This window comes from Embiotoca jacksoni, unplaced genomic scaffold, assembly GCF_022577435.1.
Source record: "Embiotoca jacksoni isolate LCO1_2020_lvr unplaced genomic scaffold, fEmbJac1.0.p SCAF_19, whole genome shotgun sequence".
Lineage (NCBI taxonomy): Eukaryota > Metazoa > Chordata > Actinopteri > Embiotocidae > Embiotoca > Embiotoca jacksoni.
The window spans coordinates 6,546,584-6,571,821 of NW_027185329.1; the positions used below are offsets into that span (position 1 = coordinate 6,546,584).

Below are 25,238 nucleotides of genomic sequence, written 5' to 3' on the forward strand. Positions count from 1 at the left end.
AATGGCGGCACTCCTGCAGCAGGAGTTGGACGGTCCTGAGCTATCTAAGCTACCAAAAGCAATCCAAAACAAACTCGACAAAATTCTTTCAGACCAGCAGTATGAAATAGATTTATTGAAAGCACACCAGGAACAATTTCGGGTTGACAGCGGTAAGTTATTGCCTGTTACGTTGCTAGCCAGCGTCGCTAAAGTGTTTGCATGCATGTTGGGGGGGAAGGGGGGAGGGGGAGTAAGTTAACGTGAATACGTTTGCTTTGAACGTACTAACCTCACGTTTGTATTCGGTATATATGTCTAAGTGTCTTTAGGGATGTAGACCGGCGTTAACACGACGTAAAACTAAAAAGGTGATCAAATAACCACGATGTGAAGCTAGCTAACGCTAGCACTACCTAGCCTCCCGAGCTAACCGCTAAGTCTGTATTTAAGATGACATTTAACAGGAAGTTAATAGTTGGGAGAAATTAACCATTCAAATGTGCCTTGTTGTTGTTGTTAACCTTGTTCTTACAGAGCAACAGTTCTTCGAAAAAGTCCAGCAGCTTTCCCAATGTCAGAAAGAGTTTTTGTCCCAGACTGAAGAACATTTTAACCTCAAACAGGAGCTCACCAAACTCGGTAAGAGTGGATTTACTGTCGGGTCATTTGCGGACTTTGGGGGGCTTTCGTGCGAGTTGCAATTTATTCACGGTGGTGACTTTTAATCGTTTCTTTAGGGGAAGAACTCAAAAGCGTACGCGAGAAGAACAAAGAATATGAATCCTCACAGGAGAAGTTTTCATCAGAACAGGTAATGAACACCAAACAGAGTGAACACTGACTTGTCTGAAACAGCTTTATTGTAAAAGTCAAGTCAGTAACTGGTTGTTCCAGATATGCGTGTCTATTGTGGTTTTTTTTCTGAATTTAAACAAGCCTGCATGAACACAGTTGTCCAAACTGTAGTTGTACCTTTTGTCAACGTATTTTTTTTTTCTCTCCAAAATGTATAAAGACTAATTCTTATTGGGTTGTTGGTTGTTTTTTTTTGCCAGAATTTCAGACATAAATTCATAAATTATGCTGATTTGTACCAACAATCGTTGTGGTAATGTCTTTGTGTAGACTTTGCTGTCAAAAGCCAAAGAGGAGCTCGAGGCAGAAAAGCGAGAACTTGTCCGAACATTGGAGAGGAGATCCTTGGAAGTGGAGCATTTAAATGGTTTGTACAGACGACTTATTCTGTTTGTGCATCCAAAAAGTCAGTTACTAATGTTATTTTGATTGCTCCACTAGATGATTTGAGGCAAATCAATAATAAGTTGGTGGAAGTCAACACCTCGAAGATGGCCCTGCAGATGAAGTTAGATGACCTTGAATCTGCTGAAGTCAACATTAAAGTGAGTTTTATGTCTTGAGTGTATATCCTAACAACAACTGTCTGCAGAGGAAGGAAGACTTCGTAAACATATGTTGCCTTCTACTCCACCTGTTACCTGGTAAGCAATTTCCTGAATGAGGTTGTGGTGGTTTGCCATTTCAGTACAAGGAGAAGCGCATGGAACAAGAGAAAGAGCTGCTACATGGCCAAACATCTTGGCTGAATGAGGAGCTGAAGGCCAAGAGTGAAGAACTGCTGTCCCTGTCTCGGCAGAAGGGTAATGACATCCTGGAGCTGAAATGCACCGTGGAGAATAAAGATGATGAGGCAAGTAGTACATTTTAAATTGATGGAAATAATGATTAAATTAGTCAAATCTTAAGACATTTAAGACATGACTTAATGTCATTTTTGTTGTGATTTTCAGTTGAACAAACTCCAAGATCAAGTGAGCAGTTTGAAGACCTCAAATGAGCACCTTCAGAAACATAACGAGGACATGATCTGCAAACTGAAAGAAGTACGTGTGTTTCCAGGTTTATTCAGAGACGGATACATTTTTGACATCTATATTGCAACAAAACCATCAGCATGTTAGTGCTCGTTGTGAAGTGTCATGCTTAAAGCGAATGGCATGATATTTCTTTTTTTTTTTTTAGGCTAAGGAGCAACATGCCACCATGGAGGAGAAGTTCAGAAATGAACTGAATGCCAACATTAAGCTTTGCAATTTATACAAGGTATGTACATGTTAGAAAGCACGCCGTATGTTGCTGTACTTTGTGCCAACTCCCACTTAAAATTAATTTAAGTTTAAATCTCTGTCACATCTTGGTTTATTTGTTTAGATAAGTTTTTAGGGTAAGATTTTCATTGATAATTTGTGATATTCATTTTTATGACAATGGCTAAAATCAGACATGCAACGACCCAGGGTTAAATACGTGAATGTTAGTGAAGTACCAGCCAGAATTTGCATCAACTTTGAGTTTTTTTGAAGACATATTGCACTGCTCTGGCATTGCTACACATTTGTTGTTCTGCAAAGATGTTGCTGAAAACAAACTACACCCAACATATTTATTTAATCTGTAGTTTTGTTATCAATTTACTCTTCTTGCAGGGAGCATCAGCAGATTCTGAGGCAAAAAGTGAGGAGCTGAATCGGGCGGTGGAGGAGCTGCATAAGCTTCTGAAAGATGCAGGAGAAGGTACAACAGAATGATCTTTATGACCATAAACTAACCACTACCATTATTGTTTAACATCTTCCAAGGAAGATAAAGTCATGCAGCAGTCAGTGAAGCATGGTCACTAAGTTGTTTTTTTTTAGCTTTGTGGTTTAATTGCTTGTTTAATTTCCAATTGTTGGTAATCCACAACAACCATGTCCTCCCTTAGCAAACAAAGCTCTTGAGGATAAGTTGCAGGAAATGAATGGTGCCACAGACAAAAGTGTTGGTGAGTTAAAGGACAGGATCCAGAGCCTTGAGAGAGAGCTGGACAACGCCAATGAACTGCTGTCAAGTTCTAAACTTAGAGGTCAGTTTGGCTGATTCTTGTCTGGTTTTTATCTTTGTGACACTGGATAGCTTTGATGGCATTTTAAAATAATAAATGTGTTTTTCTTGAATTTTTAAATAAGCCAACACCAAGTTTTGCTCAGATTTTTCTTTAAATAAATTATTTTCATTTCTCTGCATTTCCTGTCCAGGCCCTCTTGGTACTACAGCTGTGCTGACAGAGGAGCAAATGACAACAATGTCTCCAACAGCAGCTGCTGTTTCCAAGATTAAGCCGGGTATGAAATTAACTGAGGTATGTACAACCTAATTTCAACATTCAAATTGCAGACTTAATTTTAAACCCTAGTAGAACCTGAAACTGTTTTGTATTTTCACACTAGTTGTTAATGTCCTATTTGTGCTAATTTTTTAACAAATTGTGTTGAATGAAATGTGAGACACAGTTGCTCTCTCTGCTCTTTTATTTGATATAAGACATAATCTGTATTTTTTTAGTTGTATACAGCATACATTGAGAGCCAGGAGCAGCTGCAGTTGGAGAGAGTGGAGAACAAGCGAGTCAACAAGTATCTGGATGACATTGTGCAGGAAGTGGAAGCGAAAGCCCCCATCCTCAAACGGCAAAGAGATGAGCACGAGCGCATGCAGAAGTCAGTGGCCAGTCTTTCTGCCAAGCTGGAGCAGGCTGTTAAGGTGTGTAGTACAGACACATTTTATGTCCGCGGGATGGGATTTTCCAATCAGTTCCAACTATTTTTCCTTGCATTGCTAATTTGTTTGTGTTGTGTTGACATAACGCTCCGAAGAGCAAATTTTGTGGTATATTCAAGACATACCTTTTCCTCAGTGGGGGCAAACATAATAAAAAATTAATTTCTTCATGGTGAACATGGGTAGTATTTAGTCCATCCTTAACTACCTAATACCATCTGTATTTAAAGTAAGCAATGATAGAGCTTTGAATTTATATGTATTTGTTGCAGGAGGTGCACCGTCTGCAGAACGAGGCTGATGAAGCCAACAAGCGCTCCTCGGTCCTGGAAAGGGACAACCAGAGGTGTGAAATCCAGCTGGTAGACATGGCTCAGCAGGTGGGTTAATGCTTTTCTTAGTCACAGGATCATTTTTGTTGTTTTTTTCAAAATCGACGATAGAATTAATCAAACATCTCAAAACTCTGTCCCATCCTATGTGCTTCCTGCCAGGTGCGTGTGCTGCTGATCGAGCTGGAAGAGGCTCGGGGAAACCATGTGGTTCATGAGGAGGAGGTGAGCTCAGCTGATGTCAGCAGCACATCCGAGGTGATCAGCCAACACTTGGTGACCTTCCGCAGCGTAGAGGAGCTTCAGAAGCAGAACCAGCGTCTTCTTGTGGCTCTCAGGGAGCTCAGTGATGCCCAAGAGAAAGAGGAGTTTGAGGCCACAGGAAATAAGTATGTTAGAATGTGTGCTGATTTCTTTTGTCTTTTGGTTTATTTTTGCTTTAGCTTGCCATACAAAGCCAAAACTGTCTCTCCATCCAAAAGGATTATTACATTTGTGGGGGAATAATGATAAAATTTCAGTCTAAATTTTACATTGATAAACCCTAATTTGTCCTTATACAAAGAACTTAAACTGATACCTCGGCTAATACAAATGAACTGTCCCAGGCGTGGGGAGCTGGAGCAGAGTTTGGAGAAAGCCCAGGTTGAGCTAGAGTCTCTGAAGGAGCAACGCAGCCAGCAGATAAAGATGGCGGAGTCCATCGTGAGGCAGAGGGACATGTACCGTGTGCTACTGGCTCAGGCAACTGGAGTCAGCTTCCCACAAGGTAACGCAAATGAGAGTGAGACAGTGAAGTACAACAGACATGATACAGGTCAGGTGTCAGAAGTTTCTGCCCTGTTAGTCACAACATTTTACTGTGTTGGTTCTGTTTGTGTGTCTGACCTCCCGATTGGTTGTTCTTAAGGTACACCACCCGATGAGTTCTCTCTGACCTCCACCCCCCGACGTTCACCTGCGGCCACTCCCACCACAGGAACACCCACCACCCTCGTCTCCATGGGTACAGAGTTGACGGAAGCATTGGAGGCGAAGGCAGCTCTGCGACAGGTGAGCATGGCATTTGCCATACAAGACTGAAGTAGGGAGATGTTTATATTTGAACTCTTAACTGGCAAAAGCCCTCAGCGATGGCAGCGCTGTTTCTGTCGGCGCTGTAATGTATACAGTCATCACAGCCAGTGGTGCACGTGGAGCATTGCCCAAGTCGAGAAAGATCTTCCAGTTCCAGGCTTGATTTATGAGGAATTGTTTCCCATGAAACAATTTTTAATGTCTTCCACCTTCCACATTTCTCTTGATGACGAATATGGGAAAACTATTTGTGGATCAAAGAGTTTGGGTCTTTGTGTTATGTTGCCTGTATCGGTCACCAGATGGTGTTATGCTTGTATTGGGATATCTTCTCTGGATTAGATATTTTATATGTATTTAAATTTGCTAACAATCATGTGCCATAAAGAATCTTTTTTTTTTTGCTTTTGAGACAAAAACAGTTTCACTGCTGAAAGAGCAAGCAAGAAAGAAATCTGGAAAAATAATACCTGTTGGGCCTTTATTTTATTTATTAGTCAGACAAAAATGTACTTGTGTGGAGAGTATTGAATAACAGCTCTACAGGCCCAGGTTTCTCTGAACCAAAGGCTTATATTACTGGATCCAATGCCGGTATAAAGTGTGTTATTTATCCGCCATAAAAATGACTGAAACAGGAAAAACACTGCTATAAAAAATGGCTTGTTGCATGTTCAGTTGCAGGATGTGTTCTCCACCTATAAGAAGGAGCGCATGGACAGTGACAAGGCAACGACGGAGCAGAACGAGAAGCTTCAGGAGCAGCTCTCCGACCTCCGCTCCCAGAATGCCAAGATATCCACCCAGCTAGAGTTTGCCTCCAAAAGGTAAATTTGAAAAACATACGTGGGAACAGAACTATGAATAGTTTTGTGGAAGTAACTGCTATGGATGTAACTTTTAATTGAAACAACAGTTTGCCATTCATTTTGTTTTACATGGGAGAGCATTGGCCTCTAAAAGTGACTTCCATCTCTACAATTTCAGGTACGAGATGCTGCAGGACAATGTTGAGGGCTACAGGAAAGAGATTGCCTCCCTAAGAGAGAAAGGACAGAAGATGGCCGCTGCCACACAGAAGCTCGAGCAGACCATTCACACGCTGAATGAGGATCTGAGAGCGGCCAAAGAGAAACTCACTATGGCAGAGGTTTGTTTTTGATCAATCATCGAGTGTGATGTTTGTGGCCGAGTTGTTTTTTTGTTTTGTTTTGAATCACTAATGAGTTGAATTGCACTTTTGTGTGATTTGAAATGTGTTACTGCTTGAGGAAATGACAGTTACCATTGACTTATCTCATTTTGCCTTTTAGGGCCGTGCTGAGAACCTGCGTAAGGAGAGAGACATGCTGAAGCTGGTGGAGTCAAGGCTGAATCAGGAAAAGGAGACTATCTTGAGCCAACAACAGAGCCAGAACCAGCTGCTGACCAATCTCGAGTCTATTCAGGTAATCTGAGACTTTTTCACTCATTGTCTCACTCACACTCACAAGTCTGAAACTGTTTACTGCTCTCCTCTTCTAGGCCACTCTCGATCGTTCAGAGACTGATACACGTCAGCGTCTCAACAGCCAGGTGGAGAAGCAGGAACGAGAGATCTCCCAGCTACAGAAGAGGCTTGAGCACGAAGTGGAACAGCGGCACCTGCTCAGCAGGAACCAGGAAGTAAGCATCTCGGGCCTAAAGTTAATAAAACAAACTGACAGAGAAGAATTTATAGTATTATTAATCTAACTTTCTCTTTCATGCACAGATCCAATTAATGGAGGCAAAGAGGCAGTTGGAGACACAGTTGGCTTTACATCAGAAAACCAAAGAGCTACTGAATGCTGCTGAGTTAGAGCTGAACACCTTCAGGGTGCAGCAAGGCACCATTGAACCACGTCACATCCTGAGCTCCCCATCGACACCCATCATCAGAGGTTGGCATAAATATATGCATTCAGCCAGAAATGTATAAACAACACCTCAATGCATTCAGTATGCACAGTGGAATCAACACATATACACACTTAAATTGCGTATTCACTGGATGTCCTGAAACTCCGTAATGTCAGATTTAAGCAAAGCCATTCATTGGTTAACTTCTCCAGTCGTTTGTAATCAAATAATTTATAGCATCTGGTAAAGTCATTATCTGTGTGATTATTATGCTTTAAAGTATGCATTTACATGCTAGTGAGCTTTTTGAGAGGGTAATAAAACACCACTTAAACTGTTTAGATTTTACCACGTCCATTTTTCTGGTCGACTGACCTAGTTTTATACTTGGCCTACTTTTAAATCGCTCTTCTTTATTTGAGATCCAGTAAAAGAGCCTGATGAAATGTCTAAACTGCACGCACACAGACTCTTAACAATGCAATAGAACTGTCGTTAGTCCACAAAGTATCCTCCCCTCCTAAAATCACATACTGACTCTCAAATTGCATCACCCCCTTGCAGTCCTGCAGGGTTCAGATCAAGACAGAGACGACCTAGAAGGCCGCCTGCACCTGGCCGAAACCCGGACAGAGGAGCTGACGGAGAGCCTCAGGGCAGCTACCGCCAGCATGGAGGAGTACAGAGCTATGGCTCAGAGCCTGGAGGAGTCCCTGGACAAAGAGAAACAGGTTGGGGATACAATCATGACATAACCCCCGAACTCATAAAACAATTGCTACTAGAAAAAGATGACGTAAAAACTGCTGAATAGTTTGGTGGGAGGCACATATATTGTCATTACATATATAAACCCAAGATGTTGACCTGATATAGCTGAAATAACGAGGGGAGGGTTTGTAGCACACCCCTTGCTGTTATAGGACTAACGTGTGGGATGTCGTGGCATTTTGCAGTAAGACTGTTGATTGCAACCACCTTAATGCCCCCAACCTAACCACCCCCGTCCAAGGTTTAAGAGAAGTTGCAGTTTGTTTTGTTTTTTTCTGGGATATTGTAGAAACATGATGGTGCAACATGGCCTGCTTTTGAATTGAATCCTGATCCTCTTACGGATTAAATGGTGGAAATATTTTTATTTTTTTTAATTGTCTAAACTACTCTTAAAAAGTCCAAAACTATAGTGTTTAAAAGATACATTGAGTATTCATGTATGTTTTCGCATCTAGCTCTAAAAACCTTCAAGTGGAAACTGAATATAATTTTTTTAATAAACTTTTTGTATCTGTAAATGCCTGATGACCAGGTAACCGAGCAGGCACGGTCATCCATTGAGGCCCGTATGAAGGCAGCTGAGGAGCAGCACTGCAGACTGCAACAGAAGCTTCTGGAAATGGAGAAAGAAAAGCAGGACTTGGAGGAGCAGAAGAGGAGAGCCCTCTCCTCTATGGAGGAACAGGTTCGAAATCTGCATAATAAACACAACTATTGCTGGACACTGTCCTTAAAATATGAAAAGTTAATAAAGTTGAACTTGTATAATGAATTTCCGTCATACAAGAAATGAAAGCACTCGTAATACCTTTTTTGTTTTGTCTTTTTTAGATAAACAATCTAAAGAAGAGTCTCAGCAGTGTCCAGGCAGATCACCAGGTGGGGCTACAGCGAGTGGCAGTAGCTGAAAGCCAGCAGCAGCAGGCTGTGAAGGACAGCCAGGAGCAGGTAAGCGGCTATAATAACATTTTAGATGAGGGGGAAATATCGGTTCCTATTTGGAATATTCCCAGCAGGGTCAAATAATGTCTTTTAATGTGGTAAAATCAACTTATATGAAGTGATTTCTGTTTTCCAATGTCCAAAATTTCTGTGGAGTAGACTGAAAAAGCCACAGCAATTCCATCATGTCCCATAATATTTTAGGAAATACCAGTTACGTACAATGTCCTTGCGATGGATCAAGTGATTTTACAAACAACCATTTGTACACCTCTCAGACATCTGGTAAACCTACCAACCAGAAGTCCTGATGGATCAGCACTTAAATGACTTAAATATTTCATTAATCGATTTTGTCATCAGTATAACTGATCCACTGATCAAGAGCCTTCTGTAAAGAATGTAGACTGATTCCAGTCTGTATCTTTTTCATGAAGAGTTTTATGATTAAATTATCATTTTAAATGAAACATTAAAAGATGAACCGCTGATATTCAAATATGTAAAGTTGAGCTCAAATCTTTTCCATCTTCAAGGCTAAGCTGGCTGCTGAAGCTCAAGATAAGTATGAGCGGGAGATGATGATGCACGCAGCAGACGTGGAGGCCCTGCAGGCTGCGAAGGCTCAGGCTCTGCAGGCCATCGATCTCAGACACCAGCTGGAGGAGAGAGTCCAGAGGGTCAGTGCCGAGTTACTGGAGGCCAGGGTCTCCTGGGAGGAGCAGGAAAAGATCCTCAAGGTGAGTATTAGAGGTGATACGACAGCTATATAGTTTGTGAACAAACAGATATATTGAGTTTACAAAATGACATCTGATGCTTGTAAGTCTGATAAAGGCATTTATTTCTAGGCCATTGGATTCCATTATATTTGTCTTCATCTTTTGTTTATTTTTTGCGTTAGCATTAAACTGTAACTTCTTTCCTCATCTTACAGGAGGAGATGTCCAAGATGGAGAGCCGCTTTGAAGAGTTGCAGAGGCATAACACCCTCCTGCATGAGCAGATCCAGACGATGAGCAGCAAGATGGCTGACAATTTGCAGCATGCTACCAGTGAGAGTTCCTTGAACATCTCTCTGACTGAAGAGGGAAAATCTCAAGACCAGCTCCTTGAGATTCTCAGGTAACACGTTTATATCAGATCCTGTCTTTTGCTCAAGGAATCTCACAAATCAAATCTATGTTAGTAGAAATCTTCAATGAAAAACAAATGAGGTTGGACATCCTTCTAGTGTTCTGACCAAATAAACTGCCAGCCTTTGGTCCTGTCCCGCCATTGTTTTCACAATTATTTTTTTTTAACATCCCAATTCCTGTTCTCCATTACAGGTTTGTGCGTCGGGAAAAGGAGATTTCCGAGTCTCGTTTTGAGGTTGCCCAAGGGGAGAGTTTGCGTTACCGTTTGAGGATGGAGCACCTGGAACGAGAGCTGAAGGAGCTGCAGGACAGTTTGAGTGCTGCAAGGGAGAGGATGCAGGTAGTTTTTTTTTTTTATATATACTTGCTGACTCATTGAACTCAGAATTAACAAGGTTAGATTGCTGCGTTGGTGCTGTGTGGCGTACACAGACCGTCTGTGCAGGTTACTTCCACTGAAAAGGAGAAGAAGAAAGATTTCCTTTACCTGTTGAACCGTGTAGAGAAATGGTGGTGTTCAGCTTCAGGTCAAAGACGTGTAACTTATTAAAACACTAAGTAAGGGGACACAAGTATACAACTAACGCTGATCTGGCCAGTAGCTCTCAAACTTACATAAAATGGTATGTGACTGATACCCCGTTGCTAATGTCTCAGGTGACAGCCAAGACGCTGGCTCAGCATGACGAGCTGATGAAGAAGACAGAAACAATGAGTATCCTAATGGAGACCAACAGGATGCTGAGAGAAGACAAGGAAAAGATTGAGCAAGAACTGCAGCAAGCTCAAGCGAAGGTATTATTTTTTTGAAAATCTTAGTGGAAGTTGATGTGAACTATACTTAAAACCTATTCATTATCCCATTATTGCAAGTGTTTATATTTTAAGAAATCTTTTAAGGATTTCCCATTAAACTTCGCAAACCTCTCAGTTTCAGCTCATCTCTTGTGTGTTTCAGGTACAAAAGCTGGAGTCAGACATCTTACCAATGCAGCAGGCTAACTCTGAGCTGAGTGAGAAGAGCGGCATGCTGCAGGCGGAGAGGAAGATACTGGAAGAGGAAATCAAGTGCTGGAAGGCTCGGAGTCAGGTCGGTGCAAAATCTATAAGGCTACTTCTATGAAGGGGAAATTACGCCTGTCATCATTAGGAAAGCAGCATTTTAGCTTGATTTAAGTGAAGTTTTACTGCTAATGTTTGATCTACTCACACAACTAAGTGTTTTTTGATGTTTTTCTAGCATTTGGTGAGTCAGCAGAAAGATTCGGATCCTGAAGAGTACAAGCGTCTGCATTCTGAGAGAGAGGCACATCTCAAACGCATCCAGCAGCTCTCGGAGGAGAACACCAGACTTAAAGCAGAGGTGTCCAGGTGAGGGATTATATCTGATGTAACTGCTGTATTAAGCAGGATATTGAGTGTTTAGCTGCGCTCCCTTCTTCAGTCTTATCTGTTTTCGTTCTTCCACCCTACCATTCATTTTCCCCATCTTCATTTCTCTATAGGACAAATAATGTTACAACATCCCTGCAAATCCAGATGCAGAACTTGCGTGACAATATAGGTAAGATAACTGAACAAAACAATTTGGTAAAGACAGAAATGGAGACCAAGAGCCAGGAAATCCAGGAGAAGATGCGAACTATCACCCAAGTCAAGAAGATTGGACGGCGCTACAAGACTCAGTATGATGAGCTCAAGGTGGAACATGATAAGGTAGTTAGTTCACTCACTGCTTTCATCTTCAATCCAACGCTCCAAGTAAAAGTGCATGGTAGTATTGTATGTTTCAATCAGTCATGAAATGACGATGAGCAACTGCACTGTTGTGCTCGTTTGAGGTTAATCTTTCCTACCACATATTCTCCAGCTGGTAGCTGAGGCTGCAGCAGGTCCATCCCAAGAAGAGGAGGCTCGTCAAGCATCAGTTCAAGTATTGCAGAGCCTCAGAGATTCTCTGAGTCAGGCTGAAGCCAAGACCACAGAGCTGGAAGGACAGCTGGAGAACATCAACAAGGTCAAACATGACTCGCCTAAAACATTTTACTGTATTATCCACTTAAGACAGACTTGTTCACTTCCACCTGTGATGTACTTGTTTTTCTCAGTAATCAACTCGCATAGTTAATAGTTTACATGACTGCAAAGATTTTCTTGAAAGAGGCGATTTCCAGACATTGCTCCGCATTTGCCACAGGTGGTCACAGAGCGTGAGGCTGAAGTGCGTAATGCCCAGGAACAGTCATCCAGGCTGCAGACAGAGCTGACCAGGCTGAGGCAGGAGCTGCAGGAGAAGACTTCTCAGGGGGACACGCTGAGACAGCAGATGGCCGAGAAGGAGGAGAAGACCAGGAAGGCCATCGTTTGTGCCAAGCAGAAGATCAACCAGCTCATGGGTGAGAGGCTGTCCTGGTATCACAACACCGGGACTATTAATTGCTCTTTCTTTTACCCCTATTGTAGTGTTTTCTGTTTGTTTATTTGAATCTGAGACCTAAATAATTTATGTCCAGGCACCAAAGACCAGCTGCTGAAGGAAAATGAGGAACTAAAGCAGCAGCAGCGTGAGGAGCTGGAGGTTCGATTGAGCGCCATCAAGTCTCAATATGAGGGCCGCCTAAGTCGACAGGAGCGAGAACTCCGAGACCTGCGAGGTCATCAGGACAGACAAGAGCAGAGAGATGAGCCACCTGAGGCAGGTCCCAGTAAGGTGAGATTCAGTGGGGAAAGTTTCACAAGCCAGACTTTTTAATTTGTGTTTCAGTCATACAAGGTTGCAGTAATGGACTGAAACGGTCAACTATTCATATCAGCAGTGTTATTTTTTTATAAATTAAATCATCGGCACGTTAACCTTCTCACAAACTCCCAGAAATTACATGATGTTTCCAGATTTTGTCTTAAGACCCAAAGAACATTTAGAACAGATGAAGGTGATTCGTTAATCTGTCATAGTATTTGATCGTTATTTCTCCATTTTTGATTTGCTTGGCAATTTAAGTAGATCAGATGAGAAAACTTCCAGATATCCAAAGGGTATGTCAAATGGATTTTCTGCAGGTTATGTAAAACTACAATATCCTGACTCTCATTCTTTTGTCTTTTTACCTTTGTTTTAGACCCAGGAGCAGCAGAGGAGCACAGAACAGAGGCAGATCAGTCTGAAGACTACCCCAGCAGCAGATCGGGGCAGGTATGTTTTGTTGTAATTACACTGTAGTGCCTGGTGATCATAGAAGTGAACTTTGCATATGCTTTCTGACAGGTTTTTACTTTTTTCCGGTATTTCTCAAATGTAATGTAAAAGGAACGAATCCAATCTTCCGGTTTGGTATTTCTCTCAATAGTGACTTTAGTAAATCGACCGGCTATCAACCGGATTTGGTCAAACCACATTTGTTACGGTGTCTTAGTCATAATAGAATTCACTCATTCTGTTGTAAGTTACATTCAGTCAGTTATGTCCGTAAATGTGATGTACAGAGTCACATATTTAGGTAGCTTCATGGAAATATGTACTTCCGGTCCAGTAGAATCATTATTGATCCCAAACTATGCCTCTGTCAGTGCCAGCACCTCCGAGCCTCCAACTGCCAACATTAAGCCGACACCTGTAGTCCCAACAGCCAGCAAACAGCCCGTCAACCCAGGGAACAAACCCACTCCAAGAGCAAGCATCAGGCCCATGATCACCCCAGCAACTGTGCCCACCCCAACACCCACCGCTACCGTCATGCCGACCACACAGGTGGAGACCCAAGAAGGTAGGTGTAACCGCAAAGATTCAGACACGGATTTCTTCTAAAGGAGGAAACTAACCAAAAAATGATTTCTTCTAGAGATGAGTTTCAAGTGACAAATGTTTTTCTGATAGATAATTGGTTCTGATTATTCCCTGAAGCATATCTTAATTTTGACGTTGGAGTCAGTTTTTCAGTGATTAAAGTTGGCTAAAGTTAACAATATTTCTAATTTTGATATAACATTTGATCGAACTTTTTTTTTAACACTTTGACAGCCATGCAGTCTACTGATGGCCCGCCAGTGGAGCATGTGACGGTGTACGGCAGTGCGAGCGGCTCTGTGCGCTCTGCCAGCCCCAACGTCCAGACCAGTTTAGCGAGCCCCATGCTGACTGTGCAGCAGACCCAGACCCAGACCCAGACCACAGCATTTGTTCAGCCAACACAGCAACAAAGTGTGACCCACGCAGAGCCAGCCAATCAGGAGCCACCGCCTGTGGTGATTGAGGCAACACCAAGCTCGCAGGTGGAATGGCCTTCGACGTCCTCCACGTCCTCTGTGTTTGGCACTGGTGAGAAAAGTGTTTTTGAAAGCCGATATGTTCACAGGTTCATGTGGAATATTAATACGATTTGATAATACTGATTTAATTTCCGAATATATTAAATAAGGACATCAGCATTGTAAAGAGCAGTACTGGGGTCAAGAATTTGAGCCAGAAAGAATATCCTCGGAGTACAAAAATAGATTACATATTATATAGAAGTTATAAAATTGGATTTAAATGCAGGGCTCCAACATTAAAAAGGAAAATCCATTCTCATACGCTCTATATTTTGATGTGGATTTTGTGCACTTAATGGACGAGTCTAGAGCCACATTACTGTTTGGTCTATCCAGTATGAGGCATACATACAGTTATATATATTATTTTCTCTTTCAAAATGTTTTAATTACACAACCCTTGACAGGTTGACAGTTTAAGGTAATTCTGTTACAATCAGTAAAGTTGCTTAACAATAGCAACACCTTATCTCCAGTTTCAGCAACACCAGGAACCTCTGCAATGTCCAAGAGGCCTCGTGAAGAGGATGACAGCAACGCTGTGCTCACTGACACAGAGGCGACCCAGGAGGACACCTCCAGGGCTCCGATACCAAAGAAGCTGCGCATTATCCAGAGAGTCGGTCCAGAGGTGAGGAAGACATCTTAGAAATCTGTTCAAACAATAAGCGATTTCTTTTTTTTTTTTTTTTTCTTTCTTTCATATAAGAATAATGAAAATTGTTGTTCCATCTCTGATTGTCATGTGGTCTCCTCAGGAGGAGATGCTGGCCGAGGACAGCGCTGAGGCGGAGGGAGTCGTACCAATAGATGGTCAAGACGGTGCAGAAGCAAGCCAGGTTTGCCATGATCTAACTGAAATCATTACTAATTCCCACAACCTCTTTAGGGAAAGCTCTTCCTTTTATCCATCATCATCCCTTTTATATCTGCTTCTTTCTTATGCGGGTCACTCGCCGTTGCCAAAAAACTGAATGCTCCGTTCATGTTTGTTAACACGAAGCAACCTTTTACAGCCACAGATTTACGGAGACATTTTAGCAGAGGGGAAACAGATGTACTGGTAATGTCGGTGTAACCGGCAGGAGACGTTCATAACAATGTTGCAGATTTAACATTGCACTTACCTTTTGGCACTTTAATATACAAAAGTAGTTTAAATGAATGTATGTTGTTCATGGTGCTCATTTGTTTACCCTGCAGGAAGAGGGGTTTCCTGCCCTGGAAGAAGGAGATGAAGGTGCAGCCTCTCAGTCCGTCATGATGGAACAAGAGGTTACCCTGACCCAAAGTGACACCCCTGACCAGCTGCAGCGAGAAGTAATCGTCATAGTAACAGACACAGAGAGTGAAGATGACCAGGAAGATGAGGAGGAAGAGGAAGAGGAGCAGGTAGAGTTTCTGTTGAGCATTTTAAAAGTCAATACGGAAACTGGTGTTAGACATGAGTGAAAATTTGTCTTTTAAATTCTAAATGTTATCTGGCCGCTGCTCATCATAGGATTATGATGAGGAGGAGGAAGAAGAGGAAGACGAAGAAGAGGAGGAGGAGGAAGATGAAGACGAGGAGGAGGAAGACGACGACGGAGGGATGGAGGAGGAAGGAGAGGAGAGTAACGAGGGGAGCGGAGACGGCAACGAGGCTTACGAGGGAGACGACACAGAGGTCGGATTACCGTCGACACACAACGTACTCACAGTTACACCTTTGACCTTTCGTACGCTGTCACCCACACAGCTTTCATACCCAGTACACTGTGTTAACCCTTCCCACGCTTTGTCAGAGATTTCCCGCTCCCTTTCCAGCTCACGCACTCACTTTTTCCACATACTCAATACACAGTCACTTGCATTTTACCCCCAGGTTGTAACCTTCTGTCTGCATGCAAGCTGTGACCATGTTGACTTTACTTGTTTACCTTTTTCTGTTGTCTTGGTTGGGCATATTCAGTGGGATGAGTCAGTGTCTGCAACGGGACAGTTCATGTTTTTTTGTGCTTGTAATCTGCACATGTGCGAGGTTGAAAAATTAAAAGGTGTTTGAGGTGATGTTTTCATAAACAATAAGCCAGTGTTGTAGCTGATAGACAACAGCTGGTGCTCTGCCAAAACCTTCTGGTAGGACTCACACTTTAGTAGCAAGTGGGCCAAATGGGGAAATCAATGATTACTTTGTGAATTGATGGCTACAAATGGCTCTTTCAGCGTAATCATTACTAGATATATTACTACATCCTTCGTTCTTGACTTTAATGGTATCATTATAATCCGTTCCAGAAAGGAGATTTCTCGCTATCAACTCTACATTTCTTTAGCTTTGAGAGACATTTTGAAGCTTCTTGTTTAGCCATCGTAAGTTTCTTTATGGTCCGCTGGCGTAGAACAACATGAGGTTTGACAAAGTGAATGGCAAGTTGTAATCCTGTTTCCGTCAATTACAGCACATGCTGACGCTAAAACACACTTGAGGTTTTCCCGATCCTTTCACACACCCACACTATGCTGTCGCCAAGGTTACCCACATTGATCGTCCATGACTCAAGCTGCACACCCCTGCTTTCTTACTTTTTATGTCTAGGGTTCAATCCAATTTGCAGGCACCCTCTGGCAGGCCATAGACAATTTTAAAAAGGTCCTAACTGCGAATTTCTGTTCACGCAACAGAAGTACGTAGACATGAACACACTATTCTCAGACATATTTTGAATCACAGGGTGTACTCAACAGAAGTCTCACACCAAACCAAACATCCTGTACCGGGCGATTCAGGGTGAATAATAAGTCACAGTTGTAGGTGTCACCTCTGCATGAGATTTTATGTTCATCAGAGGGGAGCATCCCCAGTCCATGACCTTTTTTGTAACATCATTTTTCATCAAACAATGCTTGACAGCATTGTGCTCTCTTTTTAAAGGACACATAACGTATTGTTCTTTCAACGTGGTAATCGTCTTTCGTGGCCCTTATTTTAGATTTGTGTCCAGATTGGCTTCGTGATTAAGTTAGCTTAGCTTTCAATTTTTTTGTTTTTGTTGGTTTGTTTGTTTGTTTGTTTTTAATCTTTGTATCTCAGGCTGTAAAATATTCCAATATTGAGAATGAAAGTAGAATATTATTTATGAAATGTTATCGTGGTTTACAGCGAATTATTCCTAAATGGGTTTGTTTATTAGTTTTAAACCCTTATTTTTGTTTTAACGGCGGCAGCACAGATATGATAATACAATCCAGCCTCTGAGCCTGACCTTTAGTATTGCTCGAAAAATGTAATAAACCAGTCAAAGAAAACATCCAGATCGAATGACAAACTAATTATTTTGTCCTATTGTGCGTGTGTATATAAGGTTTTCCTGCTGCCAGTGGTACATTTCCATATGTTTTGGATTAAAATGTCAAAGTGTTTTTAGCCCTTTCTAAAAGGCTCTTTGTTCCTTATGGGAAGAAAGTGAATCATAATCATGTATGTGGTGTTCTGCCAGTATATCCTGGCAACTACTGTATATTGTGTTTGTGTGGGAACCTTCCTATAACTTACTTCCTGTAATCAGTGTACTCCCGTTTTTACCTTTTAATGCACATCTTCACTCATCTTCACGTTTTCTTTGAACCTGTTTCACAGTTTAAAATTCCACTCATGGTCTGCCATCACCACTTCATTTATTATTTTCTTTTGTTCTTTCCTTTCGCAGGGAGCTGATGTAACGGACCCGGGAACTGAGACAGAAGAGAGTCTGGGGGCGTCGGACTCCACCCAGAGGCCAGCAGATTCCCAGACACCGAGCTGTAAGATCCAGTAAACCCAGTGAAACGCACTTAACGTAGATCTACCTCACAGTCTCCACATGTGCCCACAAACTGTCCCGACATCCAATTAGTTATCTGACGCTACACCGTGACTGGAAAATATGTAATATGTTGTTGTCTGTCTGAAGGGAGGTGTGGCAAAACGGGCCAAAATAAAGGTCATTTCCAACAGAGGCTTTACTGGAAAAAAAAAACCCAACATCAAATGATTCCAGTAATTTTGCTTATGTTGTCTTAAATGTAAATGGGTGTACGGATGGTACAATACTGGTTCCATGAAGAAAACAGCCTGATTGCCAAATATAATAAAATAAAATAAAATATTTTTTAATTTAGAGTTTAGATCTGTAGAAAATTAATAATAATATTTACTCCTGACCAAACAGTATAGTAGGAAACAAGGCAACTTGACTGAGACTTTTTACAAAATACTTCACATTGTTTATACTATTCCTGCCACGTTACTGCAAACATCTCGTTCTGAATATACAGTTTACAATTATCCATTAAAGTTATCAACATTTCTTTGAAAACATAATGTGCCACAGGTTTTGTCTTTTACATTCAGTGCCAACTTCAAATTGATTTTTAACATTTTTTTTTTATACTTACAAGACTGAATTTTAGAAGCTCCGTTAGTGCTCGATAAGCAGGCCTCGTTTTGTTTAAAGCTCTTGCAGCTCTGGACTCGATTGAATTTATCTCAAACCAAAAGTACCCCTCATTATTTGAACCTTTTTATTATTGTTGTAGTTGAGGGCAGCACAATGGAGGCCTTTCCTTCAGAGCAGCCTATCACAAGTTCTTGCACACGAATGCCCCAGTCGCCACGGAGACCAATGCATCAGCTGCCCCCTCGCCTGAACATTCACCCTGCCCCAACATCAGAGCTGGGGCCGCCTGCTCAGGTTCAGGTATGTCAGAAGAGTAATCTCACTGAGGAGGAAACACCGAGTTTTGATTGTTGATTTTAAAGATGTATTTTTACAATATTAAAGAGCTTTTGATGTGGTCACTAACGTGTTTTGTAAAATCACCTTCACAGCGTATCCCTGTTCGTCGCCAGTCAGTGAGCAGGCTTGCTCCTGGGATGCCGGGCAGTGCTGTAAGTCACACCGACAACCTGTGAATATACAGTTGTGTTATTCATTCAGATGTTAGTGTAAAAGTTATACTCCTGTGCTTCTGCACTTATTTGCATCCGACCATTTTCCGCCCTCTCTCCGTCAGCAGCAGCACTTCTTTGATGAAGACGACAGGATGGTTCCCAGCGCTCCCACTCTGGTGGCGCCCCACCGCTCCGATGGCTTCGACCAGGCCATCCAGTAAGTCTCACACACATTGAGGCTAAAGTTAGAACACAAAAACGTGTGCAAATTTTTGCATAAATGTCCTGTTCATGTATACGTGGGCAGACAGCACTGTTAACGCAACAAGATCAGAGATAGTTGTTAGTTAGAAGTTAGAAAAGTTGCATCTTCTCTCTTCTGTGTTGCTGTTATTTCTTCTTTTAGTGTAATATTTTACTGCAGTGATTCCCATATTGTGGTATGAGAGACTCCACCACACTGAAAGGCCTAACAATTACACTCTAACTGGCCCAAGTCCTTTTTTTAATCGTAGGCATTTTTGTCCTTTTTGCATTTTAGGGCCGTTATCATGGTCCATCTTGAATTCACACTCTGGTTCAAGCTGCATAAGACTTATATACTGTAAATGTAAAGATTTATTCATAGCTGTTTATATTCAAAGACTAGACTAGAAAAAAGAGTGATGTAATTCATCTTTGTGTTACGTTTGTTTGTCAGTTCTCCCCAAGTGGCCGGGGTGCCTCGCTCCAGGTTCGGTCAGTTAGAAGACATTCCGCAGACGAGCTCCTCCTCGCAATCTGACCTGGGACAGCTCGCGTCACAAGGAGGTACTCCACCACATGTTCACAAGGGGGGGGGGGGGGGGTAACATTTTTCCAAAGAATGTAGAGGGAGACGGGTAACAAGAGAAGAGAGGGGTGTGTAATGCAACAGGACCAAACCGTGGATGTTGTGGTTACGTGGCATGACCCTTAACCATCAGGCTATCAGAATGCCCAAAATGTTATATTTAACTGCAAAGCAATTCTTGTCTTCAGGTCTCGGGATGTATGACGGCCCGATGTTCTTAGCGACTCATGAAGAGGAGTCTGGTGGACGCAGCGTTCCCACCACACCTCTTCAAGTTGCAGCACCAGGTATCTGTCCGTCTCTGTCAGTCGGATATTAAGGGATCAGCTCCTCTTATCTATTTCCCGCCCTTCACATCAACCTTCTCAACACCATCTGTATTTTTTTGAACATCGTAAACTGGGTGGAAATGATCAGATTTAGGAGCACTATCACTTTTCTAAGTACAAAATCAATGTGAGTATTTAGTTCTCATGTCCTTATCTTCCAGTAACGCTCTTCTCAGAGGTGGCTCAATCAGACACAACAGAGCACGCCTCCCAGTCGGTTCCCATGGTGAGCACGTCCACACCAGGCCTGGTTGTGTCAGGAGCAGCCGGTACAGGGGAGGAGAGAGATGACGTCTTCCTGGAGCCAGACACTGATAGGTGAGTCTCACTCCTCTCAGCAGTTTGTCAATCTCTGTTTTGTTTTTGTGCTGATGGAAGTCAGACTGCTGGCCCTGAAGTCAGCGAGCCTTCAGTATTCCTTACTGGCTGGCATGCAAAGTTCAAGCCTGATATGAAATGTGAGCCTTTCTCTCCACTGTTAATATCAGTAGCAAACATACAATTCTACCAGCTGGAGGATTTGGCAGGTTTACAAAGGTCATTTTAAGGGTGGTTGATTTACATCATTTTACACTGTGTGCATTTAGTGTGACGATTTGTTTGTTCCAGGCCCGGTGGTGAAGTGTCGGGGGATCCCGTCGTGTCTCAGGGAGACATGGAGGAGTCGAGCCAGCCATCTGACAAGGCCAGCCTCCCGTCCACCAGCCAGGAGCCTTCGTCCAGCTCTGCAGGTACAGAGCAGCCTCATCACCGTCATGCTTCCCTGCTCTGAATGTAAATAGAATTTCTCTTCTGGTGTATCTTTTTCTGTTGTGATTACCGTGTTGTTGTTTTTTATTTTTTATTTTTATTAGATACAAGCAGTGCTCCACCTAGACCCTCTCGACCGGGACCCAGCAGGCAGCTCCAGCTGCAGCGCTGGCCAGAGAGCCGTGGGGGCCGCATGAAGAGAGGAGGTAACGCATTTCAAAGCAAACACACTGACTGAGGTTTTGTGGTGGTAACTGGTGACACTGCGTACCTGGCATCTTTGTGCATTGATAACTTCACTGGTACAGATAGTCAAAATGCGTCAAACATAAAAAGAACTCCGGTAGCGATAGTAAAGTTACCCTGCACAAGTTTTTATCGTCAACAAATTAGTTTGATTTTAAAATACGGCCTTGATAAAAAGGTGTCACATACTGCATGTTTGGTGGCATTCAAAGTATAAAAATTATGTAATCAAAGACGCTTCTTAGACTTCATCAAGAAGACGGGTCCTACCTGTGTCACACATTTGGATTATCCATCGACGGTTTTGCGATGGCTGATTTAAATAAAATGCCGGCTTCCACACAAACTGATTCAACACTCCTCCATCTTTATTTTTAGTCAAGCATAAAGTTACAGATTTCATCTTGAATCTTAAAAATAAATAAAAAAGTGTTGAATGTGAACATTTTAATGTGAACACAAATCTGTCCAAATCACTTTTTTTCCATTTCTAACTTCCCACAGACTTAATACACGTTACCTTTTTATAATTCAGTATTTAATGATGAGAAAAATACCAGAAAAACATGATAATACATTCAATATGTTCATTCATGAAGACACGTTGTACAGAATTTGAACATCAGTGCAGCAGCCTTGTCTTAAAAAAACACATTTTACACCTCAACAGGTCAAGCCTTTCCTTCTCGGGGAACACACGGGAGACGATTCGCCAGATGAAGCACTAATCAGAAACATGAGGAGCTCGTCATTCCCCTTAGAAACACGTCATGAGTGGTTGGATTCTGTGTTATCGATTAAAGTTCACGTGTTTTGCGTTGCTTTTGTTTTTTATTGTACTAGGAAAAGAGCTTTGTGTAATGATGGTCCATGCTGAAGCAGTGTGTTTTATGAAGAATATAATAAACTTTGACACTGTAAAAAAAAATTACTGCGAAAGGCAGCTTTCTTTCGCGCAGTCGCTGTTTTTTAGTCAGACTTTCTTTGGACATTTGAAGAAGTTGTTGGTCTCCGGTGACGTGGTGACTTTCGGAGCAGCGATGACGGGACGTTGACCGTCCATCCTCACGTTGTAGGATTTTGCTGCAAACGAGGCAGAACTGGTTATTTGGTAAACGGTTAAATTTATAGGTGCCATTTCGGCAGCTTGTTTTCATGCCAGTTTCCATTTTAAGGAAATGAATTTGGTATAAAAACAAAATGTTTCATATTCCCCCAGTTGTGACCTCAAAGTTTTTAGGACATTAACTTGGACAGCTCTTCGCCACAACAGGACCTGAAATTTAAGAGCTGTGGTGTTTTGTGAATGACATAAACGACCAGACAGAAAAGTAGTCAGCAGTGGTTTTTTTTGTTGTTTAAAAAAAAAAAAAAAAATTAAATCAGAAACTATATAAAAAAAAAAGTGTTATCATTGAAATTGAACCTTTTTCTTTTGTTACTCCACAATAAATTTGAGCTGTAGGTGAATGGACACCACCCTCAATAATCTTTACATCTGTCTAACACTCCACCCTAACACACACACACACACACACTCACATGGTCCTCGTTAGGCGTTTCAGACATGATGTGAATGAGGTTAACAGATTACTGCTGACGAAAAAGGGAAGGACATTTTGTCCTTTTGAAGTCGAGCAAAGACATGAACAAAGGAGTAAAACCACATTCACTTTTTAAAAACCTCTTCAACATTTATTTAAGCCCTGTAAACTGAGAATTAATTCGCAAGTAGTGTAAAACTTATTTACTCTGCCATTTTAACTGCGTGTCCAAACTCTCTGTATAAAATGTATTGATGGCTTCGAACAATCCCACATTGCAAAGCTTTGAAATTTACACATGGAAAAATTACAATTACGTGACTCAGCAGCTGGCGGTGATGTCCAAAACAACAATAATACTAGTTACGTTTTTGAAATCTTCTGATTTAACACGACTAATTTTAAAGAAAAAAAACGACAACCAAGAGATGTGACTGTATGAATGACTTACATCTTGAGAAGACGTAGTATTTGTACCCCTCCGGTTCTCTGTTACTGGGGACGGACACAGCAGCTGTGATGGTGGAGGGGAAGCCTTTCCACGACGTCCGGATGTTGATGGCTCGTTCTAAAACGGACACTGGAAGAAAATTTGTTGAATTACCGCATTTGATTGGTTTTCTCTCAGTTAAAAAAAATTTCAACACATTTAATTATCTTTTTTTTTATGATGTTTTCTGTCCAAACTCTCCACCCTTCAACGGTGGCAGTCCGGTAAACCATAGCACAGGTGTTTGTTTCCACTTGCCAGTTATTTATAAGATGGACCCTCTTCCCTCTGCCAAAGCATGACTCACTTTTTCAAAGAACTTGTTTGAAACAGTCTTGATAAAACACTCGGCACACTCATCGGGCCTACAATATAAAGGTTTACATAATCTGACTTTTAACCTTACTAAGAATTTAAACTCAAATTGAGGGAGTGTTTGCCACTTTTCAAATGCATCTATGCAAAACCATTTTAAATATGAATTTCTCGTCTCGGATTTGTTTTGTTCTTGAAGTACCTGCTTGTCGAGCCACTCGGTTATGGACTGTGTAAACGTTGTACTGGGGTTTCCTGCTGCATGGTGCACTGGTGCCAAACTGGTAGGAATATTTCTGGACATATCCTCCTAGAAAAAAACAATCAAAAGTAAAAAAAAAAAAATCTCAGAATTCAGACCAGGAGTCATGATATACGGTATTTAATACAAATCTAACACCAACAACAAATACAACTGTACTTTTTTGTTTGAGTAACTTTACTCATTTTTTCACCTCTTTTGAAGAAGTAGACTGCCTCTCTCCTCCTCTGGTACTGAGGCACAGACAGGGCAGCTGTGATGTGCCCCCGCAGCCCAGAAAAGCCTGTATGAATGACTTTGGGATAGCCAGAGTCCAAGTGGTCATTTTCAAATCTCCAGTACAGGCCTCTCTGTGAACATCATGTAGCACAAACCAACACATTAAATCTCGGGCAACTAAAGTACCAACGCAAAGCATTGAATAAAAGAAGAATTTTCATTGGAGACTATATTTTTAAGGATTCACATCCATGAAATCGCTAAAGTCAGAGACAAAGATTTGTCAAATGCAATTATTAGTCCGTTTACCTTGAAAATGTACGTTTTGCCATTGCAGTTGCAGCGGGTGAACACTGTGTCAATGGGTGACGGGACGCCCCACACTTGTGTGATGCTTTGGGCCGGTCCTGGAACCCTGTCACTGCCCAGTAACCAGAAGTAGTGACCTGTGGAAAAAAGATCACCTAATCTGTTACCATCTGAAATCTGTCGTTAATTTGTTGGAATGTTAAACTGTGGCAATGTGACTAACGGCTCATAAAATGGATTGTATTCTTCAATTTGGAAAGTAACAAGTAGCTGTAGTTGCCAGATAAATAGTGAAAAGTACAATAAGTAATACTTACTTCAAAATTTCTTGAGCAAATATAATCGGTTATAGCTTCGACAAAGGCCCCTTTTTATGTAAATCAACTTCAGACCATATGGATGCACATATGATAACATTCTTGGAGATTATTACTATTAACATAATATTAGCTGGCTGGCACTGACCTCTGAACACCGCTATTGTGCCGTTACTCAGGGTGGTGACTCCACCGACTGGTCGCCCGCTGCACAGGTTTGTGTCATTACTGTCATCTGGAAGAAAAGGGGACACACAGTAATGAGAAAACCGTCTGTTTGGATAAACAAGCAATAACACACACAAAAAAGAACAAAAACAGATGGAATCACCGACTGGTTGGTGTTGGTGTTGAGTGTACTTTTCCGCTGCAGGAGTTTCAGGGACTTTTACTGTGTTGTAAATCTTGTTTTTCCTTTCTAGAGGATACCTGAGCTTTGTTTTTGATTATAAAGTCATGACGTGTAGATTCATTTACAGTGTGAGAAAAAAAAGCCACCTCAGTTCACCCAGAGGCATAGTAAAAACAAAACTGAGCTCATAAACGAGGCTGCAACTAGTAACAATAAATATGTACCTGAAACTATAACCCTTCATCTTTGAAATAGTGTCCAACTGGTAACATAAATTTGATTTCAGTAAAGCCCACAGGGAGGACATT

The 25,238-nt window shown here is 41.7% G+C and overlaps 2 protein-coding genes across 4 annotated transcripts in view; one reads left to right on the forward strand and one right to left on the reverse strand.

Moving 5' to 3' along the window:
- On the forward strand, positions 1-21,881 carry tprb (translocated promoter region b, nuclear basket protein). Of its 2 annotated transcripts, none has more exons than XM_069153209.1 (51): positions 1-152; positions 517-621; positions 720-793; positions 1,108-1,204; positions 1,279-1,382; positions 1,526-1,690; positions 1,791-1,883; positions 2,023-2,103; positions 2,487-2,574; positions 2,765-2,905; positions 3,078-3,181; positions 3,385-3,582; positions 3,873-3,980; positions 4,095-4,321; positions 4,541-4,701; positions 4,843-4,985; positions 5,688-5,836; positions 5,997-6,159; positions 6,323-6,457; positions 6,534-6,674; positions 6,763-6,931; positions 7,455-7,621; positions 8,197-8,349; positions 8,496-8,612; positions 9,143-9,346; positions 9,544-9,731; positions 9,938-10,085; positions 10,403-10,540; positions 10,704-10,835; positions 10,986-11,116; positions 11,251-11,461; positions 11,616-11,762; positions 11,943-12,141; positions 12,259-12,455; positions 12,865-12,938; positions 13,313-13,509; positions 13,764-14,060; positions 14,530-14,684; positions 14,812-14,892; positions 15,257-15,445; positions 15,555-15,719; positions 17,743-17,836; positions 18,611-18,771; positions 18,903-18,962; positions 19,088-19,182; positions 19,666-19,775; positions 19,986-20,084; positions 20,288-20,444; positions 20,736-20,857; positions 20,981-21,082; positions 21,793-21,881. In XM_069153209.1, exons 1-51 carry the CDS (start codon positions 2-4, stop codon positions 21,840-21,842), a joined length of 7,137 nt encoding a protein of 2,378 aa, XP_069009310.1. In that variant the 5' UTR covers position 1; the 3' UTR covers positions 21,843-21,881. The 2 variants fall into 2 exon arrangements, with proteins under 2 accessions (XP_069009310.1, XP_069009311.1); XM_069153210.1 differs by having other exon boundaries at positions 19,091-19,182.
- Positions 21,470-25,238, reverse strand: part of prg4b (proteoglycan 4b) — a 7,605-nt gene continuing 3,836 nt past the window's right edge. For both annotated transcript variants that reach the window (XM_069153212.1, XM_069153211.1), the window contains 6 exons: positions 24,727-24,813; positions 24,262-24,398; positions 23,927-24,083; positions 23,674-23,781; positions 23,118-23,246; positions 21,470-22,205 (listed from right to left, as the gene is read on the reverse strand). In XM_069153212.1, coding sequence (XP_069009313.1) covers positions 22,096-22,205; positions 23,118-23,246; positions 23,674-23,781; positions 23,927-24,083; positions 24,262-24,398; positions 24,727-24,813 — 728 coding nt within the window. In that variant the 3' untranslated portion in view covers positions 21,470-22,095. The remainder of the gene's footprint in view (positions 22,206-23,117; positions 23,247-23,673; positions 23,782-23,926; positions 24,084-24,261; positions 24,399-24,726; positions 24,814-25,238) is intronic.